We start from the raw sequence: 23,338 nt of genomic DNA, 5'->3' as shown, positions 1-23,338 counted from the left end.
CAAAGAGGTAAAGAGTGGTAACAAAACATTTTTCAGATACATCAGTGAAAAGAGAAAAGTTCAAAGTGGTATAGTGAAATTGAAAGGTGGAAAGGATCAATGTGTGGAGAGAGACGAAGAAATGGCAGAAATATTAAATGAATACTTCAGTTCTGTGTTCACTAAAGAGGACCCTGGAGAAGGACCGACACTAGTTAACAAGAAACTGGAGGGGAATGGAGTAGATGTAACTCCATTCACAGTAGAAAATGTATGGGAAGAGCTGGTGAAACTGAAAGTGGACAAAGCCATGGGGCCTGATGAAGTTCATCCCAGAATACTGAGGGAGCTCAGAGATGTGCTGGCGGGTCCGCTGTGTGACCTATTCAATAGATCCCTAGAAACGGGAGTGGTGCCGAATGATTGGAGGAGAGCGGTGGTGGTCCCGCTTCACAAGAGTGGGAACAGAGAAGAGGCTGGTAACTACAGACCGGTTAGCCTCACTTCGGTGGTGGGAAAAGTAATGGAGTCACTGTTGAAAGAGAGAATAGTGAACTATCTACAGTCGGGAGAATTGCTGGACCAGAGGCAGCATGGATTCACCATTGGAAGATCCTGTCAGACAAATCTGATTGACTTTTTTGACTGGGTAACCAAGGAATTGGATCGAGGAAGAGCACTCGATGTCATCTACTTGGATTTCAGCAAAGCTTTTGACACTGTCCCGCACAGGAGACTGGTGAATAAAATGAAAAGCTTAGGAGTGAGTGCCGAGGTGGTGGCCTGGATTGCAAACTGGTTGACGGACAGAAGACAATGTGTGATGGTAAATGGAACTCTCTCTGAAGAGAGAGCGGTTTTAAGCGGTGTACCGCAGGGATCGGTGTTGGGACCGGTCCTTTTCAATATCTTTGTGAGCGACATTGCGGAAGGGATAGAAGGTAAGGTATGTCTTTTTGCGGATGACACTAAGATCTGCAACAGAGTGGACTCGCCGGAAGGAGTGGAGAGAATGAGACGGGATTTAAGGAAGATGGAAGAGTGGTCGAAGACATGGCAGCTGACATTCAATGCCAAGAAGTGCAAAGTCATGCATATGGGGAATGGAAATCTGAATGAACTGTATTCGATGGGGGGAGAAAGGCTGATGTGCACGGAGCAGGAGAGAGACCTTGGGGTGATGGTGTCTAATGATCTGAAGTCGGCGAAACAATGTGACAAGGCGATAGCTAAAGCCAGAAGAATGCTGGGCTGCATAGAGAGAGGAATATCGAGTAAGAAAAGGGAAGTGATTATCCCCTTGTACAGGTCCTTGGTGAGACCTCACCTGGAGTATTGTGTTCAGTTCTGGAGACCGTATCTCCGAAGAGACAGAGTCAAGATGGAGGCGGTCCAGAGAAGGGTGACCAAAAAGGTGGAAGGTCTTCATCAAATGACTTATGAGGAGAGATTGAAGAATCTAAATATGTACACCCTGGAGGAAAGGAGGAGCAGAGGTGATATGATACAGACTTTCAGATACTTGAAAGGTTTTAATGATCCAAAGACAACGACAAACCTTTTCCATAGGAAAAAAATCAGCAGAACCAGGGGTCACGATTTGAAGCTCCAGGGAGGAAGATTCAGAACCAATGTCAGGAAGTATTTCTTCACGGAGAGGGTGGTGGATGCCTGGAATGCCCTTCCGGAGGAAGTGGTGAAGACCAGAACTGTGAAGGACTTCAAAGGGGCGTGGGAATAAACACTGTGGATCCATAAAATCAAGAGGCCGTCAATAAAGAGTGGGTGGCTAGCCAGAATGACGGCTACTGCCTGGAGACAATACCCTTATTCAATAAACATACACATGGTTACTGTGACTCCAACATCGCTCTAAGCTACAACAGCAAGAGGAAATGTGGAAAAAAGGATTTGCACTCACAAAGTGGGGAGTAGCTGGCTTGTTACGGCGGTTACTACCCCAAACCAAATAAGCCTGATACTTCACTTTCAATGCATATCCAGCATAGCTCTCTGCTTCAACGGCAGGGGAGAAGAAAAACTGATACTTCACGCATATCCAGCATAGCTCCCTGCTTCAACGGCAGGGGAGAAGAAAACCTGATACTTCACGCATATCCAGCATAGCTCTCTGCTTCAACGGCAGGGGAGAAGAAAAACTGATACTTCACGCATATCCAGCATAGCTCTCTGCTTCAACGGCAGGGGAGAAGAAAAACTGATACTTCACGCATATCCAGCATAGCTCTCTGCTTCAACGGCAGGGGAGAAGAAAAACTGATACTTCACGCAGATCCAGCATAGCTCTCTGCTTCAACGGCAGGGGAGAAGAAAAACTGATACTTCACGCATATCCAGCATAGCTCTCTGCTTCAACAGCAGGGGAGAAGAAAAAAGGATTCGCACTCACAAAGCGGGGAGTAGCTGGCTTGTTACGGCGGTTACTACCCCAAACCAAATAAGCCTGATACTTCACTTTCAATGCATATCCTGCTTCAACGGCAGGGGAGAAGAAAAACTGATACTTCACGCATATCCAGCATAGCTCTCTGCTTCAACGGCAGGGGAGAAGAAAAACTGATACTACAAGCATATCCAGCATAGCTCCCTGCTTCAACAGCAGGGGAGAAGAAAAACAACCAATAAGGGCTGAACAACACAGTCTGGGTAAAACAAATAAGCAAGGGTGTAGCTTGCTTATTGCGGCGGTTACTTCCCCTACTACCCATAACTAATCAAGCTTGATATTTCCCTTGGTTGCAGCTCCATCACTGCTCTCTACATTAATGGTGGGGGTGGAAGGGAAATAGAACCAAAGAGCTAAGAGAAACAGATAAATATGAGAAAAAAATGTGAAGCTTGCTGGGCAGACTGGATGGGCCGTTTGGTCTTCTTCTGCCGTCATTTCTATGTTTCTATGTTTCACACACCACCCATACATATATCCTATAGGAACCTGACGGGGAAAGTTGTGCTGCACTTTCGGTTTCATTCCTTAAACACGGTTTGCTCTTCTCTTACTGTGACACTGTACTGTGGGACCACCAGCAGACCTGCCACACTCAGCCGCTCGCTCCTCTCCCCCGAGGTGGCTGCACAGCACAGCAGCACCTCCTCCCGTCTCTCTCCTGCCTTTCTTTAGTGAGACTTTCAATGGCAACTTCAAGCTTTTGTTTTCCTTTTATAAAAAAAAAACAAAAAAAAAAAACAACTTTTCCTGGAGAAGGGTAACAGCTAAGCTAATGAGCCGGGGAGGCGTGGGCAAGGGGGGGGGGGTCTCCCTTCCATGCTAGGCAGATCGGGAAAGCCGCCCCCACCCCCAACACACACACATCCTGTCCCCCCCACCCCCCACCTGCTTTGCCGGCTCCTCAGCCCAGCCTCCGCCTCCTGATCGCTGGGCAGGGGGAGGGGATGGGGCGGGGAGAACCGGCTCCTATTTAAAATCACATGGCAGAAGCGGAGGCAGAGACTCAATGAGGGTTTCCGAGCTGCGAGAGGACTCGGGCACAAGGCTGGGGAGAGCAAACCGGGGGATTTTCCTGCTTGCGATCTGAAAAAAAAAAAAAAAATCACTGGATCTTACTGTCCCTTTCTCAAGTTCCTTTAACCCCCAACAGTCGGTAAGAGCTGCTGCTTCTTTACCCTCTCCTGAATGCTTTTTTCTTTATTTTACTGCATGGATATGTTATCTTGTTGAGGGATCACTCTGGGAATTAAATATGCTGTTGGTTTACACAAACTGCTTAGTTACTGCCAGCTCTGGATTTTTAGCATTGGGGGGAAGGGGTGACGGCAGAATTTAAAGGCTTGACTAAGACAGGGCCAGGGTGGTTTTGGGGTTTTTGTTTTTTTTTTTACTGTTTATTTTTTGATATGGATATAATATAATACTGAGGCTAAAAATACGGAAGCACGCTTGGAACGGCCGAGCAGTTGCAAAGAGCTCTCCCTGCAGCATCTGTTTGTGCTCATAAAAACTTTCCGAGCGGCACCAACTGCAGGACGGAAGAGATCGCGTATTCTTTTCGGGTGGTCTGGGATGGTCTTGTTTCGGAAAACAGTGGCTCTTTTCGCCAGGCGATACGCCCCAGAGTACCGGAGCTACCTATTCCCTCTTCTAGTGTACAAATTGTTGGCAAGCGGCTCCGAAACCTGTTTTGTTTTTTTTTTTTCCTAGTCCTGGCTTTCCTGCATGCACCTAAACTTTAACGGGAATTAGAGGACAGTTACTTTTGGAAACGTTGTGTGGAAGCCTTGCTGGCAGCAGCAGCAGCAGCAGAGGACTGGAAAAGGCCAATGTGGTTGAAAGACTTTGTTCTGTTGAGCGATTGCATCATATTCACTTGATTCATGACAACTGAGAAAAATTACAGATAGGAAATAGCAGACGTATTTATGACGGTGACGTGCAAACCTATATCGATGTAATTCTAGCCAGGCTATCTATCGTAGGACTGCAAAGGGGGCTTTAATAGCAGGAGCATAATTTACATCAACCAAGGGTCTATGTATTCTCATTCCAAATCCCTCTGTATTCCTGACACTTGTTTTGGGTCCCCCCCCCCCCCCCCCCCTCCATCCTGCCAGCATTTAAGCTACACTCCTTGGAGATGATAATTTTATTGCATTATTGCCTTATGAGCATCTCTTTCGAAAGATGGGCTGTAAACATTCATTAAATAAAGCTTTGCCGGCAGGAAAAAAAAAAAAAAAAGGTCATAAATCCCTAAGGCGTTCGTTGTTTTTTTATGTATTATAAAAAGTGGTTATCAATTATTTAGCTCCTCTTTCCACAGACATCGCATTCTCTGTTTTGTACGGCTGATCCGAATTTGAAAAAGAAATCGAATGAGCTGTCACGTTGGCAACTTAAAAAAAAAAAAAAGTTAGGGGGATAAACGAAAAATCTTCAGAACTAAAACAAAATCCGACTTAGGATGGATGATCTCCCCCCCACCCCCCAAAGAAAACAAATCAAAACATAGTTTCCTAGAAAGGTGGACCTGTACATTTTCCTATGGCGAGCCTGGGCCCATACAAAGGCAGAGCCTCCCCTCCCCCCTCCCCCCTTTTACTTTTTGTCCGGCTATCAGAACAGGGCGGGCTGGGGAAGCTGCTGCACGCACAGTAGCAGCAGCTCGGGGCTCTCATGGCAACCGGTGCAGCCGCTGCGGGGACTCCGCCGCTCCCTGCGCTGCCGCCTCTCTGGCTCCCCTCCCCCTCTCCACCGGCACCGTGCAGCACTTTTTGGCTGAGGGCTGCAAGTGTTTTCGGTCTGCTGCCTCTGATCTAGAGGCTATTGGAGGCGGTCTTCCTTCTTTACTTACTTTCTGGTATTAAAAAAAAAAGAAAACGTCAGAACAATAGTGAGGCTTGGGGGGGGGGGGTCTAGAACTTTATTATTATCTGCATTGAGTTTAATATTTCTTTTGCGTTGTCAAGCTGCGAATTCCCACCTGTGTACCTATATCTGTATCTGTATATATATACCCACATCGTACTAGTTGCAAAGCGCATGTTTCTTATAGAGAGGGCGGTTTAGAGAATAATTTCCTATGTTTTAAGCCCTGGAAGAGAGCGAACACTGTAGCTGCAGAGATAACTGTAGAGGTCGTGCATCATCCCTCACATGTTATATTATCCTAATATAATTCAGGACTCCTAATGCATCGAAGATTGGCCAACAGGTGGATTGTTACCCTGTAATAAGCAGCGGCAGAGTTATAACTTTCTTGGGGGGGAAAGAAACGTTGTTCCAGTGCTTACGATAAGTGGAAGAAACACTTCCTGGATTAGATACATTCCAGTTCCTCTTTCCAGAAGGGCATTAGCCAACTATATTGCCCTTCCTCTCTGCAGTTTGGGGTTTGTTTGTTTTTCCTTTAAAGGGCAAAACAGATTTGAGATCTGCTGAAGCCGTGCATGCTCAGTTGGAACAGAGCATCTGTTTTGCAACAAAACGTGTGATGGGACATGAGTTCAAGAAGATACAGGTTTGTGTCGCTTTATTGCACGCCGATTGTCCCCAGCGGATGGCAAGGTGGTTTTAGACAAGAGAAGGAGCACGGCTAAAGCAGCTTGCAAAATACTGGGACGGTCGGGTTTTTGTTTTTTATCAACTTCAAGAGCCAATCCATAAACCCCGGGGAAAAGATGCCTTGTGGCTAGGAATGAGCTATTTTAAACGGGAAACCTAAGCCAAACTGGGGCGAGGCACCTGCTCGGAAAGGAAAGTGCACATTTTAGATGGCGAGCCGACACTTTCACTCAGTCTGTGCTCGCACACCCGGAGAAGAAATCTTACCTATGGAACAGGCGAGCGCCACGGGGCAGCCTTGCACGTCTATTTCGGGACCCAGATGAAGGTTTATTAATAGAAGCCAGTCTTGGGAATACAACATAAATTTACAGAGCTCAAACTCCTCTTAAAAGTATTTTGCAGGATATGCTTCACTGGAACCTCTTATGGTTTTTTTTCCTGCAGAATGCAAGAAGACGTAGCTCACGTTTTCTGCCTTGTTCTGCCAGTAACCCACACCAAAAATATAACATGTCAGGAAGCATCAGGAAGCCTGGCAGAGCAAATATGTGTAATGCATTGATTACAAATCAATTAGTCATAGACAAACCAAATACAATATCACGACCCAGTGAGCGTTTTTTTTTTTAAAGCTCTGCCTTATGCTATGCACCTTTTGCACCTTATGCTATGTTTACATTTTCTTCTGCAGGCATACACATTATTTGTTCAAGATAAGCCAAAAAAAATTAATCTTAGCTAATGGGATACCATTATTTTTCAGAGCTAAAGGCTGGCAGGAGGTTATCCTTTTGTTCCAGTACAGAAAAGTGAGATTTTCTTCCCCCAGTGTCGGCGAAGTATGAGGAGCAAGTGCAAGCAGAGGCAAAACAAGCCAAAAGCCTTATATTATATTGGCTCTCGCTTAAGTTGTTTAAAACTGCCAAAAATATAGCAGGCACATCATTGACTAATTTCAGGAAACAGATATTGGGTCAAATTCTTGAAAAATAACTGACAGGGTGTGAGGCAAGGAGGAAAATGACTTTAATAGGTTTAAAGCTTCCTATTTAAAGAAGGGTGGGTTTTTGGGGGGGTGGGGGGAGAGGAGAATGGGAGGAGGGAGGGAGGGGAGGATTTTCGGGTGTCATGCATACATTTTTCTATTGGATATTTTGTTAAGGCACCTGAATTCTGGTGACTAAAATGGCTTGCTGCCCCTTGCAAGACTTAAGAATGCCTTGCCATCTCTTGGATTTAAGTATTTCTGTTGATCCATAGGAATGCGCATTGATAACACTTTTGGTCTGCTTTGTTTTGTTTTGTTCCCTTCCCCCCTTTTTTGTCTTTTTTTTTTTTTTTAGTTTCTTGCATTTTAAAAATGTTTTGTTTAGTGTGCACTATTTGAGTTAACACCCTCAAGCTGAAGTGTAATAGTGTTCACTAACTCAAATAGTAGGTACTAAATCAAAATATATATGCACTAAATAGAAATAGGGTGCACCAAAGAAAAGTAAAAACAAACATAATTTATGAACTATTGTATTGTTTCAGTTTAGAAATGATATGAAACAAAATAGGCAATGTCATTGAATGCCTATGTCATTTAAAATAAAAGCACATCCCTGTAGAGCCAGCTGATAAACTGTTCAGCTATTGCAAATAGCCTTAAGCTTATTTTTATTTATTTTAACTTACATAGCTTGGTTGAGGGGGCACCTCGTTTTTGTGCAGACATATTAATTTGATTAATACCAGTTTTTGAAACACTTAGTCTGCACTTAAAGAATCTTTGTTTAATACTTAAACCTCATAATGCTGTAGGCTTTATAACTTTTAGGCCATTATACTTTTACAGCAGATAGGGCTTGAGGATATGGTGGAGTGTAAGTGGTACCTTTCTAATTGGTTTTAAATTCTGATGAAAATTCAGTTACATCTTATTACGCTAGTGACCTAAGGAGTTATTTCTATACCAGTAATAATAATAAAAATAAAAAATAAATATGATAGTCTGCTGGAATTTCATGCAAGAGTTTTGCTTGAGATTCCTAGACTGAAGTTTTGATCTAGATGTTGGGGGCTGAGGGATCCTGGAAAGCCCCCCTTCCTGTAGTGAGTGACTGGGGAGAACGAGCCATCAAACTGCAGTGATGCCTATTGCTTGGGCCATCCCTGGAGTTTCCCTCTGTGACATCTGGGCTGCTGAGGGGAGATGGCTAAGGTAATTAGGGGAAAATCTTCCTCAGTTGCTGTGCACGAATGCACATGGCACATTAGCTTTGGACCCTTCCTGTCACTGATGGTAGTTAGTGGAGTTCCAAACAGGTTCCCTAAAAGTCATGGCATGCATTTGGATCCTTCAGTTTAGCAACTACTAGTGGCAGTACATCATGGAACCAAATAACAGTTCAGCGGCAATCATCTTTAATAATGCTTACAAAGCTGTTGCTGTCAATGCAGAACAGTATTCTGGAAGTTAAGTCATATTGTTATGAAACCTTTATTTCAAAGAGTTAATAGTCTACAAATGTGCAATGAGGGGAGAGGCACAATTAAGTGACTTGATGGCATTGAAAGGTCGGGGGGGGGGGGGGGAAGGGGTAGGGATGCAGAAGTATTTGAATTGATACCACCAGATTTTCACAACTTTATGCTACAACCAAATTACTAGTCTGGCAATGCAAATGGCAATGGCTGCTCATGAGACAGGACAATGATAGCTTCTGTTTCTACCTGCTTCGTCACCTGCCATGTTATATACTGTGCTAATCAAGACAACTCTGCAGATGTTAACAATCAAAAGAACTATTGTAGCGTGAGTTCTTAAAGCTGGGACGTAAGGGTGCATTTTCTTCCAAACAAAAAAAACCCCACATCCTTGAATGAGGTTTATAATTATTATGTTAATTCACATTTAGGGTCTGATTTACTAAGACTTTTCTCTAATTTTGTGTCTATGGGGGGAAAAAAGTTTAGTAAATCAGATCTTTAAAGCACTATATATGTAACTGGCTAAAATCATTCTTGCTAGGCTTTAACTAGTTATCACTCTGTTATCCCAAACTAAACTCATAAGAATGACAGATTTTGTGACTGGCATGACTTTGTTTATCAATGCTCACTGTTTCTGGAGCGGGATGGGATGTTGCCTTTGTTTTCTCATTCTGCTGGAACTGTTGTTTGCAGTTAACAAAAAACAAAACAGGAAGAGGTACAGTGGAAGAGCCGTACTGGATGGAGATTTATGCTTCAGTTTCCTGTGTTCTCACGGAAAGTTTCTTTTTTTTCTCCTTGCAGGACATGTCTTTTCTATGACAGAGGACAAACTACCTGCAGATGCTAGAAGACAATCCCTGGTAGAACCAAGTGTCTGTAGGAGGCAGCGTTCTCTTCCCATTTCTTTTCTGGCTGAGTTTTCCTAGAGCTTTCGAAACTGTTCCTCCAAAGAATTTTGCAGAAACTAAGACTGTTTTCAAAAGCAGAAGAACCGCAGTCCTCAACAGGAGTGATGGACAGCGTGCGGACCAACCGCTACAGCATTGTGTCTTCGGAAGAGGACGGGATGAAGCTGGCTACTATGGCTGTTGCCAATGGCTATGGGAATGGCAAGACCAAGGTACACACCAGGCAGCAGTGCCGGAGCCGCTTTGTCAAGAAGGATGGTCACTGTAATGTCCAGTTTGTCAATGTTAGCGAAAAAGGGCAGCGTTATCTATCGGACATCTTCACCACATGTGTAGACATTCGTTGGCGGTGGATGCTGGTCATCTTCTGCCTTGCTTTCATTCTCTCATGGCTTTTCTTTGGTTGTGTTTTTTGGCTAATTGCTCTATTTCACGGGGACTTGGATGCTCAAGAAAACTACAAAGCATGTGTTTCTCAAGTCAGCAGCTTTACAGCAGCTTTTCTCTTCTCCATCGAGACACAAACGACTATTGGTTATGGCTTTAGATGTGTCACGGATGAGTGCCCCATTGCCGTCTTCATGGTCGTGTTCCAGTCAATAGTGGGCTGCATCATTGATGCTTTCATTATTGGTGCTGTCATGGCTAAGATGGCAAAACCCAAAAAGAGAAATGAAACGCTGGTCTTCAGTGACAATGCAGTGATTGCCATGAGAGATGGAAAGCTCTGTTTGATGTGGCGTGTTGGAAATCTGCGAAAAAGCCACCTAGTGGAGGCCCATGTCCGAGCTCAGCTTCTGAAATCTAGAATCACATCTGAAGGAGAATACATACCCTTAGATCAAATAGATATTAATGTTGGGTTTGACAGTGGTATAGACCGCATATTTCTGGTCTCTCCAATTACAATCGTCCATGAAATTGATGAAGAAAGTCCTTTGTATGATTTAAGTAAACAAGACTTGGACAATTCAGACTTTGAAATTGTAGTAATATTAGAGGGAATGGTGGAAGCCACAGCAATGACAACCCAGTGTCGTAGCTCCTACCTAGCAAATGAAATCCTTTGGGGCCACCGATATGAGCCAGTGCTCTTTGAAGAAAAGAACTACTACAAAGTGGATTATTCTCGATTCCACAAAACCTATGAAGTGCCCAACACACCCCTCTGCAGTGCCAGAGACTTAGCAGAGAAGAAGTATCTTCTCTCTAACCCAAACTCATTTTGTTATGAGAATGAAGTGGCACTAACCAGCAAAGAGGATGACAGCGACAATGGGGTACCTGAGAGCACGAGCACCGACACACAGCCCGATATGGATCATCATCACCTGCAGGCCGTGGTGCCCTTGGAGCCTAGACCTTTAAGACGGGAATCAGAAATATGACTCAGCTGGCATTAGCTTGCATTCATGGAGTTTGTCAGCCACAAGGCACATTAAGCCAAAAGTGGGCCCAAAACTAAAGCAGTTTTTTTTTTCCAACGACGGTACCGTGGTAGAGACGCGCCGGAGCAAAGCAGAGGAGGACCGTCCGCCTCCGGCTGAAACGAAGGGCAGACAGCAGAAAAGGAAGATGCAACAGCACTAACCCTGTCTATACAAGACCAGAAGGCACATTATAAAGGATGACCAGATAGCTTTAAATCAAGGGGGGGGGGGGGGAGGGGGACAAACAGAGCCAGTCCTGGTTTTACTCCATTGCATGCATGAGGTCCTGTTTTTTTCCCCTTGGGAAATAAGAATTACAAGTCCATGCATGCATCACAACAAACCAGGACTGACTGAGCCCATCCTTTTTGGCACGGGGTTATGTGGTCACCCTACATATATACAATACCGAGTAAATTATGTATTTTGTTACTTTTGACAAAACTTGAACTTGCAGGCAAGCATGGTTTGGTTTTTGACTTTTCAATACTATTTCTATGTGCGAGGAACAAGAATGTTTTTAATGGCATAGTTAACACTACAGACAAAGCTCTGTCCTAGTTATAAAGCAGCTGCTAACGTATGTGGATGCAAAATTGTCTTTTTGGTTGCAGTGTAGGGTTTTTTTTAATTTAATTTAATTTTTTTTTACATTGCATAATTTAAAAGTAACTGTTGGATTTTGATCCACTAAAAGTGGCAAATATTTGGCTAAGAACTGCCAAACACACACAGTGAATCGCATTTTATGAGGCCAGTAGCTTCTCAGCTTTCTCTTTCAGTGACATGAAGGACATTGTGTAACTCAGGCCAAATAGCCTTCTGTTAAGAAATTCTATTTTTAATACTCTAATTCTTTGACATTTGTAAGCTAAAGAGCATAGCAGAACACCAAAGACCTTGCACATTTTTGCACAGGGGAAGCTTATGAACTGCAGCAAGCAGCTGACAAAGGTTTTGGAACTTGATATAAAGGAAGGAGCCCTGTTTTGCACCTTATTCAGAGAACAGCTTCAGAAACGGAATTAAATATCATAAGTAGGATTTTATTTTTGTGTGTGTGTGAGAGAGAGAAAGGAAACTGATCTTCCTTTTTAAAAACATACCTACCTGTGGGCACACGCATATACCCCAACAAAATCCATATTTTCCCATTAGTTAGCATGGGTCTCAGTTGCATCAGGTCAAAGGGCTTGTTGCATATCCCAAAGTGTCTAAAACCTAAAGCCTTTCTAGAGCTGAGTCAGCATCTGAGCCATCACCAGCAAGGGTGCACAAGGCTGTGACTAAATTCATCAAAACTGCCACTACTGCACCTATTTGGCTCTGCAGAAGTTGCTTACCCAGGCTAACTGTATACTCCCTTTTAACTAGAGACTCACTGAGTACGTGACCACTTTAGAATACAGAACCAGCACATATCAGCTCTACGATGTAATGCATTGCTGCTAGTTGCTTTCTTAACAGTGCTCCAGGATTTGCACAGGGTGGACTGATCTTTACTGTATTTGATGCAGGTTTGGACTCTATGTGGTACCCAAAATGCAGACTTGATATGGTGGAACGTGCAGTAGTCTTCTTCAAGTGTGTTCCCAGTCGTGTGGCATCCATGGTCCTAGCTACACTTTGTCAAGATAACCAGTGAAGTGCGGGTTCTCTTGTTTACACTGCAGGCATCAATGTCTCGGTGAACAGTATTGATCCATGACTTCTTAGGTCTTCTGGATCTTTTTCCGTCCACCTGTGTTTCTAGTGCCTTCCCTTTCATCTCTGCTTTCCAAGTGCCCAAACTGCATCAGCCTTCTTTTCCTCATTTCATCTGCTATCTAAATCATCAGGCCTTCATTTCTGCCGTCATCCCTCCCTGTTACCCCAAGGATCTAACGTGGCCTCCTCATCTCTGTCACATCCATTTGCTTGTTTTTCTATCTTTTGCATTGCTTTAACATTTTGCTCCATATGTTAATACTGGTCTTAATATTATTTGCAATATAATGTGCAATATTAGCAGTGACGGTATTTTAGTGGTGTCTGTTGTCTGTGGTGTTTCTTGCACTAATATCTTGCCACTGTCAGGATATTATGTCATCTGCTGCACCAGGGGAAATACATTTGGCTGTTTCTTAAAACAAGTGCAGCCTGCCCGGGTCGGTGGTCGACCTACTTGTGGCGTAAGTGTTTCTACGTCTTCCTGCATGCAGTTGAATTAGAGGCCATGCAGCGTTTAGCACAGAGTAGGTACTGAGGTTCGGAGGAGGCAGCGCAGGCTACGCCTGGAGTTGCTCTAACAAGAAGGAGACACCTTTTAAGACTTCTTGTCTGGAGCAGGTGATAAGGCGAGACGGCTTACAGTCCTCACCGGTCTTATGAAGAACCACCTGGCATAAGCAAAAGAGCACAAAATGTAATACGATTACATAAAACAATTTGCTTCTTGGCTTCCTCACCTGTGATTTTCTGTGTTAAGAGAAATGGAGTGAAAAAGAAATGTCCCTTTTTTTTTATGCTGTCAGGGGTATGCCATTAAAAATCAGCTTGTACTTACCTACTGCCTTTTCTAGAAATGCAAATCTGTGAATACACTTGATTCCTGGCTGAGGGAAATGCCTGCAATTAAGAATGTGCGGAAAATAGCGCACATTTTTTTTTTTCTTCCATTTGTAGCTTCATGAGAAATTGGCACGTTTTGCCTTTCCGTGGAAATGCGGGGGTTTCAAACAAAGGGTCTTCATTCAACTGAGGTCCCCCACCCCCCCTGCTCCTCTTCCTAGGGACAGAATGGAGAAATGCCCCTTTTGGAAAAACACCCCAAATCTTTTGCGCAAAATCTAATGTTTTCTCATGGGATTGACGATGAATTCTGGGGGGAAAGGTCTGGAAAAATCTGTGGGTCAACGCCGATGCCTTACGGGGTTGTGAAAAGGAAAATGAGTTTGCAAGGGCGAAGGTGCTGCTTTTGCACACCCTTTTGCTTTTGGTGCGGTATTGTTTCCAACATCCGCAACGCTTTAGAGGGTAATATCAACCATGATAAGAGTAAGCAAGAAAACTGTGGTTCTGGGTGTTAGGATAGACCACCACCCATTGCTGAAATTAATCCACAGAGTGTCACGGGAATAAGTGTGGAAATATAAGGAGCGCAGTATAACCTGGTTTCACAGCCACAGGGGGGTTAACTGGACGATGATATGTGCTGCTATTGAGATATCTTTACAAAGAAAAAGTACAAACCAAAGAGTATTCAGTGAAAATGCAAAACAAAAGTAGGTAAAGTGAGCAAGACCTAAAGGGAGAGTGTTCTGAGTATCCCAAATAGAACAAAAGCATAGAGCTGCCACTTGAAAAAAAAATAAACAAAACAACAACTTGTGCACATTTTTGGGAGGCATACAATTAATTTTATGGGAAAAAAAAATTAAAATTAAAATGTCAGAACTTTCTGGTGCACTTGTGGGATTTTTTTCTTCCCTGAGAGTTTTGCAGAAATATGTTTTTAAAGTGTAAAATAAAGTTTATCAAATATTTTCATATTTAAAGCCAAATGTAAATATATAAATATGTAAAGGAGATGACAAGAATGCCATAGAACGTATCAACTAACTGCTACCGTCTGTCCTGGCTAGTACCTAGATGCTACAGGTTAGCAAATATTTACAAGCCTCTAAGGGTTCATAGCCTACTTCGGCTATGAATGACTGTACTTTTATTTATTTAAGCATGGTCTGGGTTTTTTTTTTTTAATTTAGTTTCTGGGATTTTAGTAATTGCTTTTCCCATGGTTAGGATACTGTTAGAGGCTTGCTTGCTGCTGGAAAGGTTTCTTTGAAAAAAACAAAACAAAACCCTAAAACAACCCTTTGTCTTTACTGAATGCATCATAAATTGCAGGATTTGCACTTTCATAAGTAGGGTGAAAGGGGATAGGAAGGAGGGGGAAGCAGCAGGCCTTGCAGAAGCTGGATGGAAAGAGATGCAGAGATTGTACAAATCTAACGGCGCCCACTCCACTCTCTTAAGTAGGAACCACTCTCCATGTATCTAAAACTTGCAGTAGAGGATTAAGGTTAGCCAACTAGCTCCTAGTCATTTGGACAGGCTGAATCAGTCCTTTTGCTTGGTACCTTTTGCCTTTCTTAGGAACCTCAAGTCCATGGATGGAGCCAGGGCAAAACCAAGGCTAGCTCAGACAATGTAAAGCTACCTGGAAGCCACCTATATTATTATACAGACAAGGCAGCAGGGGACTATCCTACAGTCAGGATGCAGCGTAATGGAGCTTGTTCGCTGCCTTGAAACATCTCAGTGGAAGTGGTATGGAAATATTTATGAAAAAAATGTGTATGGGCATATATGTATATATTACCCTACAGCTTGTAGTTAGACTGATCTAAGCCATATATGTGGAGTGGAATGAAATTTCAATCTTTTAAAGCATCCAGTGTTCTGGTAGAGTTTTATCCATGTAAATGGTTCAGACACGTGCAGCTGGCTTCACTGCATTCGGTGAAATGGATAGGAGTACAGGGTACCTGCAAACCATTGCCTGGCCTGCATTGTATAGATCCCAAGAACAGTTGCCCAGTAGATATATAAAGTATATTCAGATGACTGGTACACCAGTTACAGTCATATCAATTGGGTCTTTCTATAAGTACAGATTCCTAGGTTTTTGGGTTTTTTTTTCTGTTTCAGCAAGAGCACCTGGAAATATAAGTGCAGGTTATGGGAAATGGCTCTTTTTGTTATTGTTGTTTCTTCTGATGCCGACTCATGGACAGAAAAATGTGGCTGTGTTATACTGGGGTGGGAAGGGAGCTAGATTAATTACCAAGAGACTGCTGTCCTTCCTAAACAAAAAATTACTTGAAGGATGTCTTGGACAGAACAAGAGAAACACTGTGCACGTGGAGGCATCTCTGAAATGGGCTGACTTGACTTCCTGAGTATTGCTTCTCCTATTGCTTCTTTGGTAAAGGAGGGGCAAAGAAAGCTTTTGCATAAATTTAACAAAAATCTTGATAAAGTACTGCACTAATTATTTCCATGACATCGGTAAGAGGCTCCTTACCTAGCTAAAAACAAACATAGCACTAAATAGTAGCTTCTATAATATTTGATATTTTTTTTTCAATCATTGTTGATTGATCTAAGGAATTTCTAACTCTGAGAAAAATAGTACATGTATATTGGCCATATGGTAAAATGCACTAAAAGCGGTTGAGTTGGCACAGGCTTGAAACTTGAGAGTAGTTGTGCCAGTTGTTGGTGTTGAAGCCTAGACAACTGGCGCTACTGTTCACAAACTTCAAACCTTGGCTAATTCGTCCCTTTCATGTGTCTACTGGTGAGTAAAGACAAAGGGTTCAAATGTTTTTCTAATGTTCTTATTTTTTTTTTTTTCTTTTAAATTTGGGATAACAAAATAATCACGAGAAGTACTGTAATGTCTCTAAACGGATGTTGCTCTTGGCCGTTTTAAGGTCAGAGAGTGCTGTGTAGTCACCGTCCCATAGCCAATCAGAATCTGTCTTTATAACTTTGGCTGGCTGTTCTTGACAGTGAACAATCTCGCAGTTTGACAATTTATGTACATTACTGTTGTCCTGTTTTCAGCCTTTTTGTATGAAGTCTTCCTAAATGTACTGCACAGATCATGGATTGTACAGAATTTTATATATATATATATATATATATAAAAAAATAAATATATTATGTCTTATTTTATTATTTCTAAATAAAAAAAAAAAGAGAAAATCTTGGGGTTTTTTTTGTTTTGTTTTTGTTTTAATGTCTGAAGGATAGTGTGTATATTGCTGCCGACCTCTGATGGAAGGACCATGGTGGTCTCGAAAGGTCATGTACAATGCCCGTCATTGGTTGATTGCTTGCTATGTTGGTCCAATGTAAAGCTGTCACAACTGTGAAGAACCCAGGGGAAGAGAGAAAATGTGTCGTAAGCCACAAAGGAGAATTTATAGCATGGGCTTTACATATTCCCTAGCCTAGCTCATAAAAATTCTCCCTGCGGATAACACTCTGCGTTGGTATCACTGTTGCCTTTTGCTGGAACCAAGAGAGCTGGAGGTCTGGTTTGTTCTGGTTCAGAAAGGATCATCAATAAATAAGCCATAGAATCCCACTTTCTAGAAATACTCGACCTATTCCCAACATTATATGCTTGTGGTTGGTTAAGTGTATTTTTTTTCACCTTTTAAAAATGTAATCTCATTTTCATTCTAAAGACTCAGTCTGTGTGTTTGGGAGGGGGAGGGAGAGGAGGAATGGGTGGGAGCTGTGGCTCATTCCTTAACATAATCTGCGTTATTGGTGTTGAAACAATCCCAACCTTTCCTTTTGGAAAAAGAAAACATTTTTCATCCTGGCGCCAGTAAGAGATTAAGGGAAAAATGGAGGTGTTATGAAATAATAACTCCTTGTTATATCTTGGGGATTCTGGGGTGGAGGGAAGAGGAAAATATGTGATTTAGCTTGCTAGTCTGACTGAAAATGTGAGCTTTTTTGTTTTATCAGTTGTTACTCTGTGGAATTTGAAGACCATTTTTACTCATTAAAACATTAAAGCGTATCACACAAGTCTGCTGTATGGAGTCACGGAAAGGGAGTTAAAAACTTTATTTGTCATAAGAAAAAAAAACAACCCCAAAAGGAGTGGGGGAATGAAATACCACGGAAGGATTCTCAGCTGCATCTGGACACAGCTGCTGTCAGCAGAACTCAAATGCCATAGTAGAGGAAGCACATCAAACCCTAAAGCGGTCATCTAAGCAGGGAATTATCTCCGAATGTCCTGGGGAGGGGGAGGGGAGGTGCCACCTGTTCCACCCATCTGCTCTTTCCTGCTGACCTAGCGACAACCTCCTGGGGAAAAGTGGAGAGTTGCAGCCAAATCTGATAAATGGTGATAAAAGGAATCATTTAGCAATGATTAGAACAATTTAGGACAATAAAATTCTAAGAAAACTAGAACATGAGCTAGAGATGAAATGCAATAAATGCCTGAACGCCTTCTTTCGCTCATGGCTTATGTCGCCGGTTCTAGAGAGGTGCCCAGAATGAGACGGTTTGCTTACACGCTCCCTCCACACTCGCCCCCACCTACCACATACTCCCCCGCTCCATGTACATTGTACAACAGAGTGAAAGCAAGTGAGAAGCAGAGCCCACTTTGTTCCGGTTATGTAATGACAGTCTCCCCCCCCCCCCCCTTCCCCCCACCTCCCTGCAGTCTGACGTTCACTACCGAAGTGCACAGAATGATCACAACTGCATGCACACTTTTGCTCTCAGGCTTTATGTCAACCTGATGACTTAGCCGGAAATGCTTTAAAAAAATCCTCTTTTTTTTAAAGACATCTACTGTACCTGTGAAACTTACAGCATAAGGACGATTTGTACTCCTCTCTCTCTGTTCCAGAGTGATTACTCTAATGAGCAATTTATCTGTAGGTAAGCAAGGTGTGTGTGTGTGTGTGTGTGTGAGAGAGAGAGAGAGAGAGAGAGATATTCTGAACATGATTAGGATTATTTTCCTCATTCCGGTTGTTCTTACTGTTGTCATGAGGTCTTAACCAGCTGGGGAGTCAGCAGGCATTTTTGTTATAAGGAGGGTTTTCTATGGGAGAAGGTGACTGAGCAGATACCAAGCAAGAACATGCTTTGGTGAATAGGACTTCAGCTTTTATACTTAAATGGTTATTATAAATGGTCTTATGTATTATTATTATTATTATTATTATTTAAACTTATAAAACAAATTCCATGCCTACCCCATAGACCGGGCATAATTTCATAAAAACCACCAATTGGTCTCTCCAGCCTGCCCAGTATTTCTTGTCTACAACTCTACACTGTGTTAAGGATAAACCCCAGCTGCCAGATTTGGAGTGCGACCACTTGTAAGATATCTCTCCTATATCCAGGACAGTTTGTGTCATCTTCCTCATTTTTGGCAGGTGGGCAATGCATACACATTACACAATCCCCCAATCGGTTCCTGCCCAGCACCCTTCCCTTCCCACGTCTAACTACTACAGCCACTGCAACCGTCAACATAACTAATGAGGGATGTGCGGAGTGAAAAAAAAATCATTTCAGTTCAACCATTCATTTTGTAGCTCAGTTATTCATCGGGTTCATTTGAAACAAAAACAAAAAATTTGTGTTTTCCTTTCATTCGCTTTTTTTTAAATTTTACTTAGAAGGCCCCATTGACTTCGATATAAAGGGAAAAAAATTGAGCTGGGGCCCAGGCCCTACCCTGGGACCTGACCCAAGTGAGTGCCGAGCAGAAGTATTTGTTTAGTATTTCTGCTTTTTCTATGTCCGCAGCCACATTTTTCACCTTTTCCCTTTCTCAGTCTTATCTGCCCTTCCTTCTTGCATTGAGATACCCGAAAAAGTCTTCACTTTTCTTTACTTCTCTCTCTCTCTTCTTTCACTCATGCCTTTCTCAATATCACTATTTTCCCTGCCTCTTTCAGAGTTACTAGTTATTCTTCCCTGTGCTACTCTTTCTCAGATCATTTCCAGGATTTGAATGATAATTTGTTTTCCACCTTTTTTGAAAAATCATATTGGTCTCTTTCTTTTTCTCTTATTTTGATTTACTTTCTTAACATGAATATGTTTTTGCTCTTTCTATGGATCCTATTAGCTTGTCTCATGGTTCTTCTTCTTAACCTACATCCTCTCCCACCCTGCCAGCATCGCTTTAAGGTACTTCCCATCTTACCAAGGTTGGTATAATTGAAATCCAGGACTCAGACCTTAGTTTGACTCCTCTCTTCCTTGACTGTTACCTCAAACCATACTGTCTGACGATCACAGGTGCTCAGGTAGGCTCTTCCTTGGAGATTAGAAATGCTTTCTCTGTTCGTAGGTACCAGGTCGGATCCAGCATTGCTCTTTTCCTGTCAGTTTCATTACCATTTATTTAAGGAGAACCCCTTGAAGGGAATCCAGTTCTGACTGATACTACAGACAGGATAACTCCATTCCACATTTAGCAGGTTACAATATCCCAGCAACTACACATCCCTCTTCATTCCCAACTTTTGGATGTCTTTGACCCAATTTCTGTCCATTTCCTTCACCAAAAGTCCATATGGCATGATATGACACTTAACCCCTATCAGTTTCACATTCAAGCTGTCTTTCTAGTTCTTGTGAACCCCTGGCTGCAGTCATGTCTGAAGCAGTGTCATTGAGTACATCACACTGATTGCACCTCATTGGTTTGTGCTGCATCTCTCACTTAGGGCATTGATGTGGACTAATCTGATCCAGTGTTGTGAGGCCAGGTATTCAGGACAAAAGGAAAAGTAGCTTCAAAACTGAAAATAAAAATATAATGTAATGTACCAATTTGCATGGAAACCAGGTATGTGTTAGAGGTCTCAAAGGGGGATAGGAATTTGTGTGCTTATCTAGGCAAAGCGGTAGAGAAACAAAAAGGATGAGAACTGGGTAGGCTGGATGAGCCAATTGATCCATATCTGCCACCGTCCACTATGTTACTGTGCTATTAGCCCTATCAAAATATTTAATAGCACACATTGGGGTGCAGTTTTATTATAAACAAAAATAACCAGTTGGTCGGGGGTGTAACTTCCATTGATACAGCCAGTGCAGTGCACCAGTACCCACAAATCTATTACCTCACCTATTCCGTAGCTGTGATTGGGATGGGGCATTTCTTACAGCAGTACTTCAACACAGTCAAGAAAAAACAAAAAGGAAGAATCACATGGGAGGATTTTTAGCATGGCTGTGGAGCGCCAGTGCTTCTGCCATTGACACTAAAATGAGAGGTTATGCAGGAGGTCGTTCAGCGGCGGTCCGGAACCCCCGCTGAACGACCTCCTGCAGTCGATCTCCTGCCGGCGACATTTTCCGTACGAAAACGATTCGCGGCAAGAAATTGCTCCCAGAACCCCGCTGGACTCCCAGGAAACTTTTGGCCAGCTTGGGGGGGCCTCCTGACCCCCACAAGACTTGCCAAAAGTCCAGCGGGGGTCCGGAACGACCTCCTCCGTCGAATCGTTTTTGTCTATGGTCGCCGCCATTTTGCGGCGGCCATTTTGAAAAATGGCGCCGGCTGAAGACAACACGATTCTATTGAGGGGACCGTTCCGGACCGCCGCCGTTCTGGACCACCGCCGGATCCCCAGGTAATTTAAAGCATTTGGGGGGGGGGGTTCGGGAGGGTGGGGGATTTAATTTAAAGGGTCGGGGATGGGTTTTAGGGGGTTTTAGTGTGCCGGTTTTCCTGCCCTCCCCCTTCCCCCAATTTACGATTTTTTAATGATAAATCGGGGGAATTGGTATTGTATCGTGGCCCTAACGATTTTTTGACGATTTAAAATATATCGGACGATATTTTAAATCGTCAAAAAACGATTCACATCCCTAGTGGCCATAGTCTTAGTATCCCATCTCCTCCCCTCTTCCCAACCCATATCCCAATGCCAGGAACCAAAGAGGCCAGCATATTCTGTGCCAATAAAGAAAATTCAAACCCTGCGGTGCCATAAAAAGGCTCTTAAATCCATCCAATATAAGGGGAACCCTAAACCATACTGCCTGCCTAACAACTCTCCATATATGTGCGAAACCGTTCAGTGTGAAGCCCAACTCCCCCCTCCCACTCCCCCCCTCCCACCAAGTTTCCTGAAGGGTTTCTCTCCCTCCAGAGAGGAATATGAAGGAAGAAACCATGCCGGGGAGCAGATTCTACCCTCCCCCGGAGCGGTCATTAAATGATCCGATAACAATAGCAACCGTAACTATAACTGAATGTACCCACCATATGGTATAACTGACCATATATGCTAAAGCAAAACTGAATAAGCAGCCAGTTTTGAAACAGTCATGGAGATCCCCAACAAACAAACTGTCTAGTTAGATCAGGTGAGAGTCTCCGCCTCCCCGATGTCGCTGGCATTCCGTCGAAGTCTGCGGCCTCCTTTGGTGACACGTTGCCAGCGTGGCGCCGCTGGTCTGGAACTAGAAGGAGCCACCTCTTTTGGCACAGGGATGTCCGCTGTGATGCCCACGGCTTTCAGGGCTTGCACCGCTGTATCCAAACTGCGGACCTTGGAAGATTTCCCCTCCACTTGGAACCAGAGGCTGAAAGGAAACAGCCATCTATAGCGAATGGATGCCTGAGCCAAAGCAGAGGTAACCGGTCGAAGAGTCATTCGCTTGCGTAGAGTGCTGGAAGCTAAGTCTGCATAGATGGAAACTTCATTCCCTTCCCAACTCCAGACCCGCTGCTTCCTAGCCGCAGCTGCAAGCTTTTCCTTATAAGCATAGGAATGAAAGCAGACGACAATGTCACGTGCCCTATTGCCAGGTTTGGGTCCCAGTGACCGATGGGCACGCTCTATCCCAGGGTCAGATGTAGTGTCCCCAAGTCCACTCTCCGGAGTCCCCAGAATCCAAAGACAGATTTTTTGAATAATAGATGTACAGTCCTGATATTCCTCTGTTTCGGGAATGCCCTTAAATCTTAAGTTACAGCGTCTGGATCTGTTCTCCGGATCTTCAAGTTTGTCCTCCAATTCTGTTTGTGTTAATTTTAAGGCTTTGACCTCCTGCTGTTGCTGCCGCCAGCGCTCCTCGTGTTCATCCAAGCGAAGGTCTGCTTCGTCCACTCTGCGGCCCAGGGCCGCGTTATCCTCCCTCATTTCCTGTAGCGTTTCTGCGATCTCTGTTTTGAACCCTTTAATATCACGGCGCAGCTCCATAAACCACGATCGCATCTCAGAGCGAAGGGGACGCTCTGAGTCCGGGAAATCCGGATCTGAATCCACATGCTCCGCGTCCTCCATTGCGGCGGCCGCCGCCATTTTAGGGCCCTGGAGCTCCGATGCATCTCCCCTAGGGATGTGAATCGTTTTTCAACGATTAAAATTATCGTCCGATAATGTTAATATCGTCTTAAATCGTTATAGAACACGATACAATAGAAATTCTAACGATTTATCGTTAAAAATCGTTAAATCGTGTTAGTGCGCACTAAATCGAGTTAGTGCGCACTAACTCCCCGTTAGTGTGCACTAACTCGATTTAGTGCGCACTAACTGAAAATGATACAAATAAACACTTTCCAGGTCACTGAAGGTCAGTTAGGAATGAATATGTGTTCCTATTGGCTGGCTGCCCTCTTATCTATTGATGTTACCAAGGTTACCACTGAGGTGATGGTTGGGGGGATGGGAAATGGAACTGGAAACTAACGAACACCAACAGAAAATGAAACAAAGTGTTCACACTTCCCAGGTCAGTAAAGGTCACTTAGGAATGAATATGTATGTATGTATTCCTATTGGCTGGCTGTGCTCTTATCTATTGATGTTACCAAGGCTAACACTGAGGTAATGGTTGGGGGGATGTGAAATGGAAACAGTTGGAAGCTTGACAAAAAAAGTAATGTAATGATCAGCACTCACGTGACTAGAACTTGTTTGTTTATTATT

The 23,338-nt window shown here is 43.4% G+C and overlaps 1 protein-coding gene across 1 annotated transcript; it reads left to right on the top strand.

Moving 5' to 3' along the window:
• Positions 1-3,467: 3,467 nt before the first annotated feature.
• Positions 3,468-16,567, top strand: KCNJ2 (potassium voltage-gated channel subfamily J member 2). The gene is made up of 2 exons (XM_029599280.1): positions 3,468-3,602; positions 9,302-16,567. The coding sequence occupies exon 2, from the start codon at positions 9,513-9,515 to the stop codon at positions 10,794-10,796; it is 1,284 nt and encodes a 427-aa protein (XP_029455140.1). The 5' UTR covers positions 3,468-3,602; positions 9,302-9,512; the 3' UTR covers positions 10,797-16,567.
• Positions 16,568-23,338: the final 6,771 nt, after the last annotated feature.

The sequence above is a fragment of the Rhinatrema bivittatum genome, chromosome 4 (genome assembly GCF_901001135.1).
Source record: "Rhinatrema bivittatum chromosome 4, aRhiBiv1.1, whole genome shotgun sequence".
NCBI classification, from domain to species: domain Eukaryota; kingdom Metazoa; phylum Chordata; class Amphibia; order Gymnophiona; family Rhinatrematidae; genus Rhinatrema; species Rhinatrema bivittatum.
The sequence above is the reverse complement of the archived record's forward strand: the minus strand, read 5'-3'. Positions and strand labels throughout refer to the sequence as shown.

What these genes read in the sequence shown, in the direction of transcription:
- KCNJ2 (XM_029599280.1), top strand. Translation starts at nt 9,513, where the DNA reads ATGGACAGCGTGCGGACCAACCGCTACAGCATTGTGTCTTCGGAAGAG.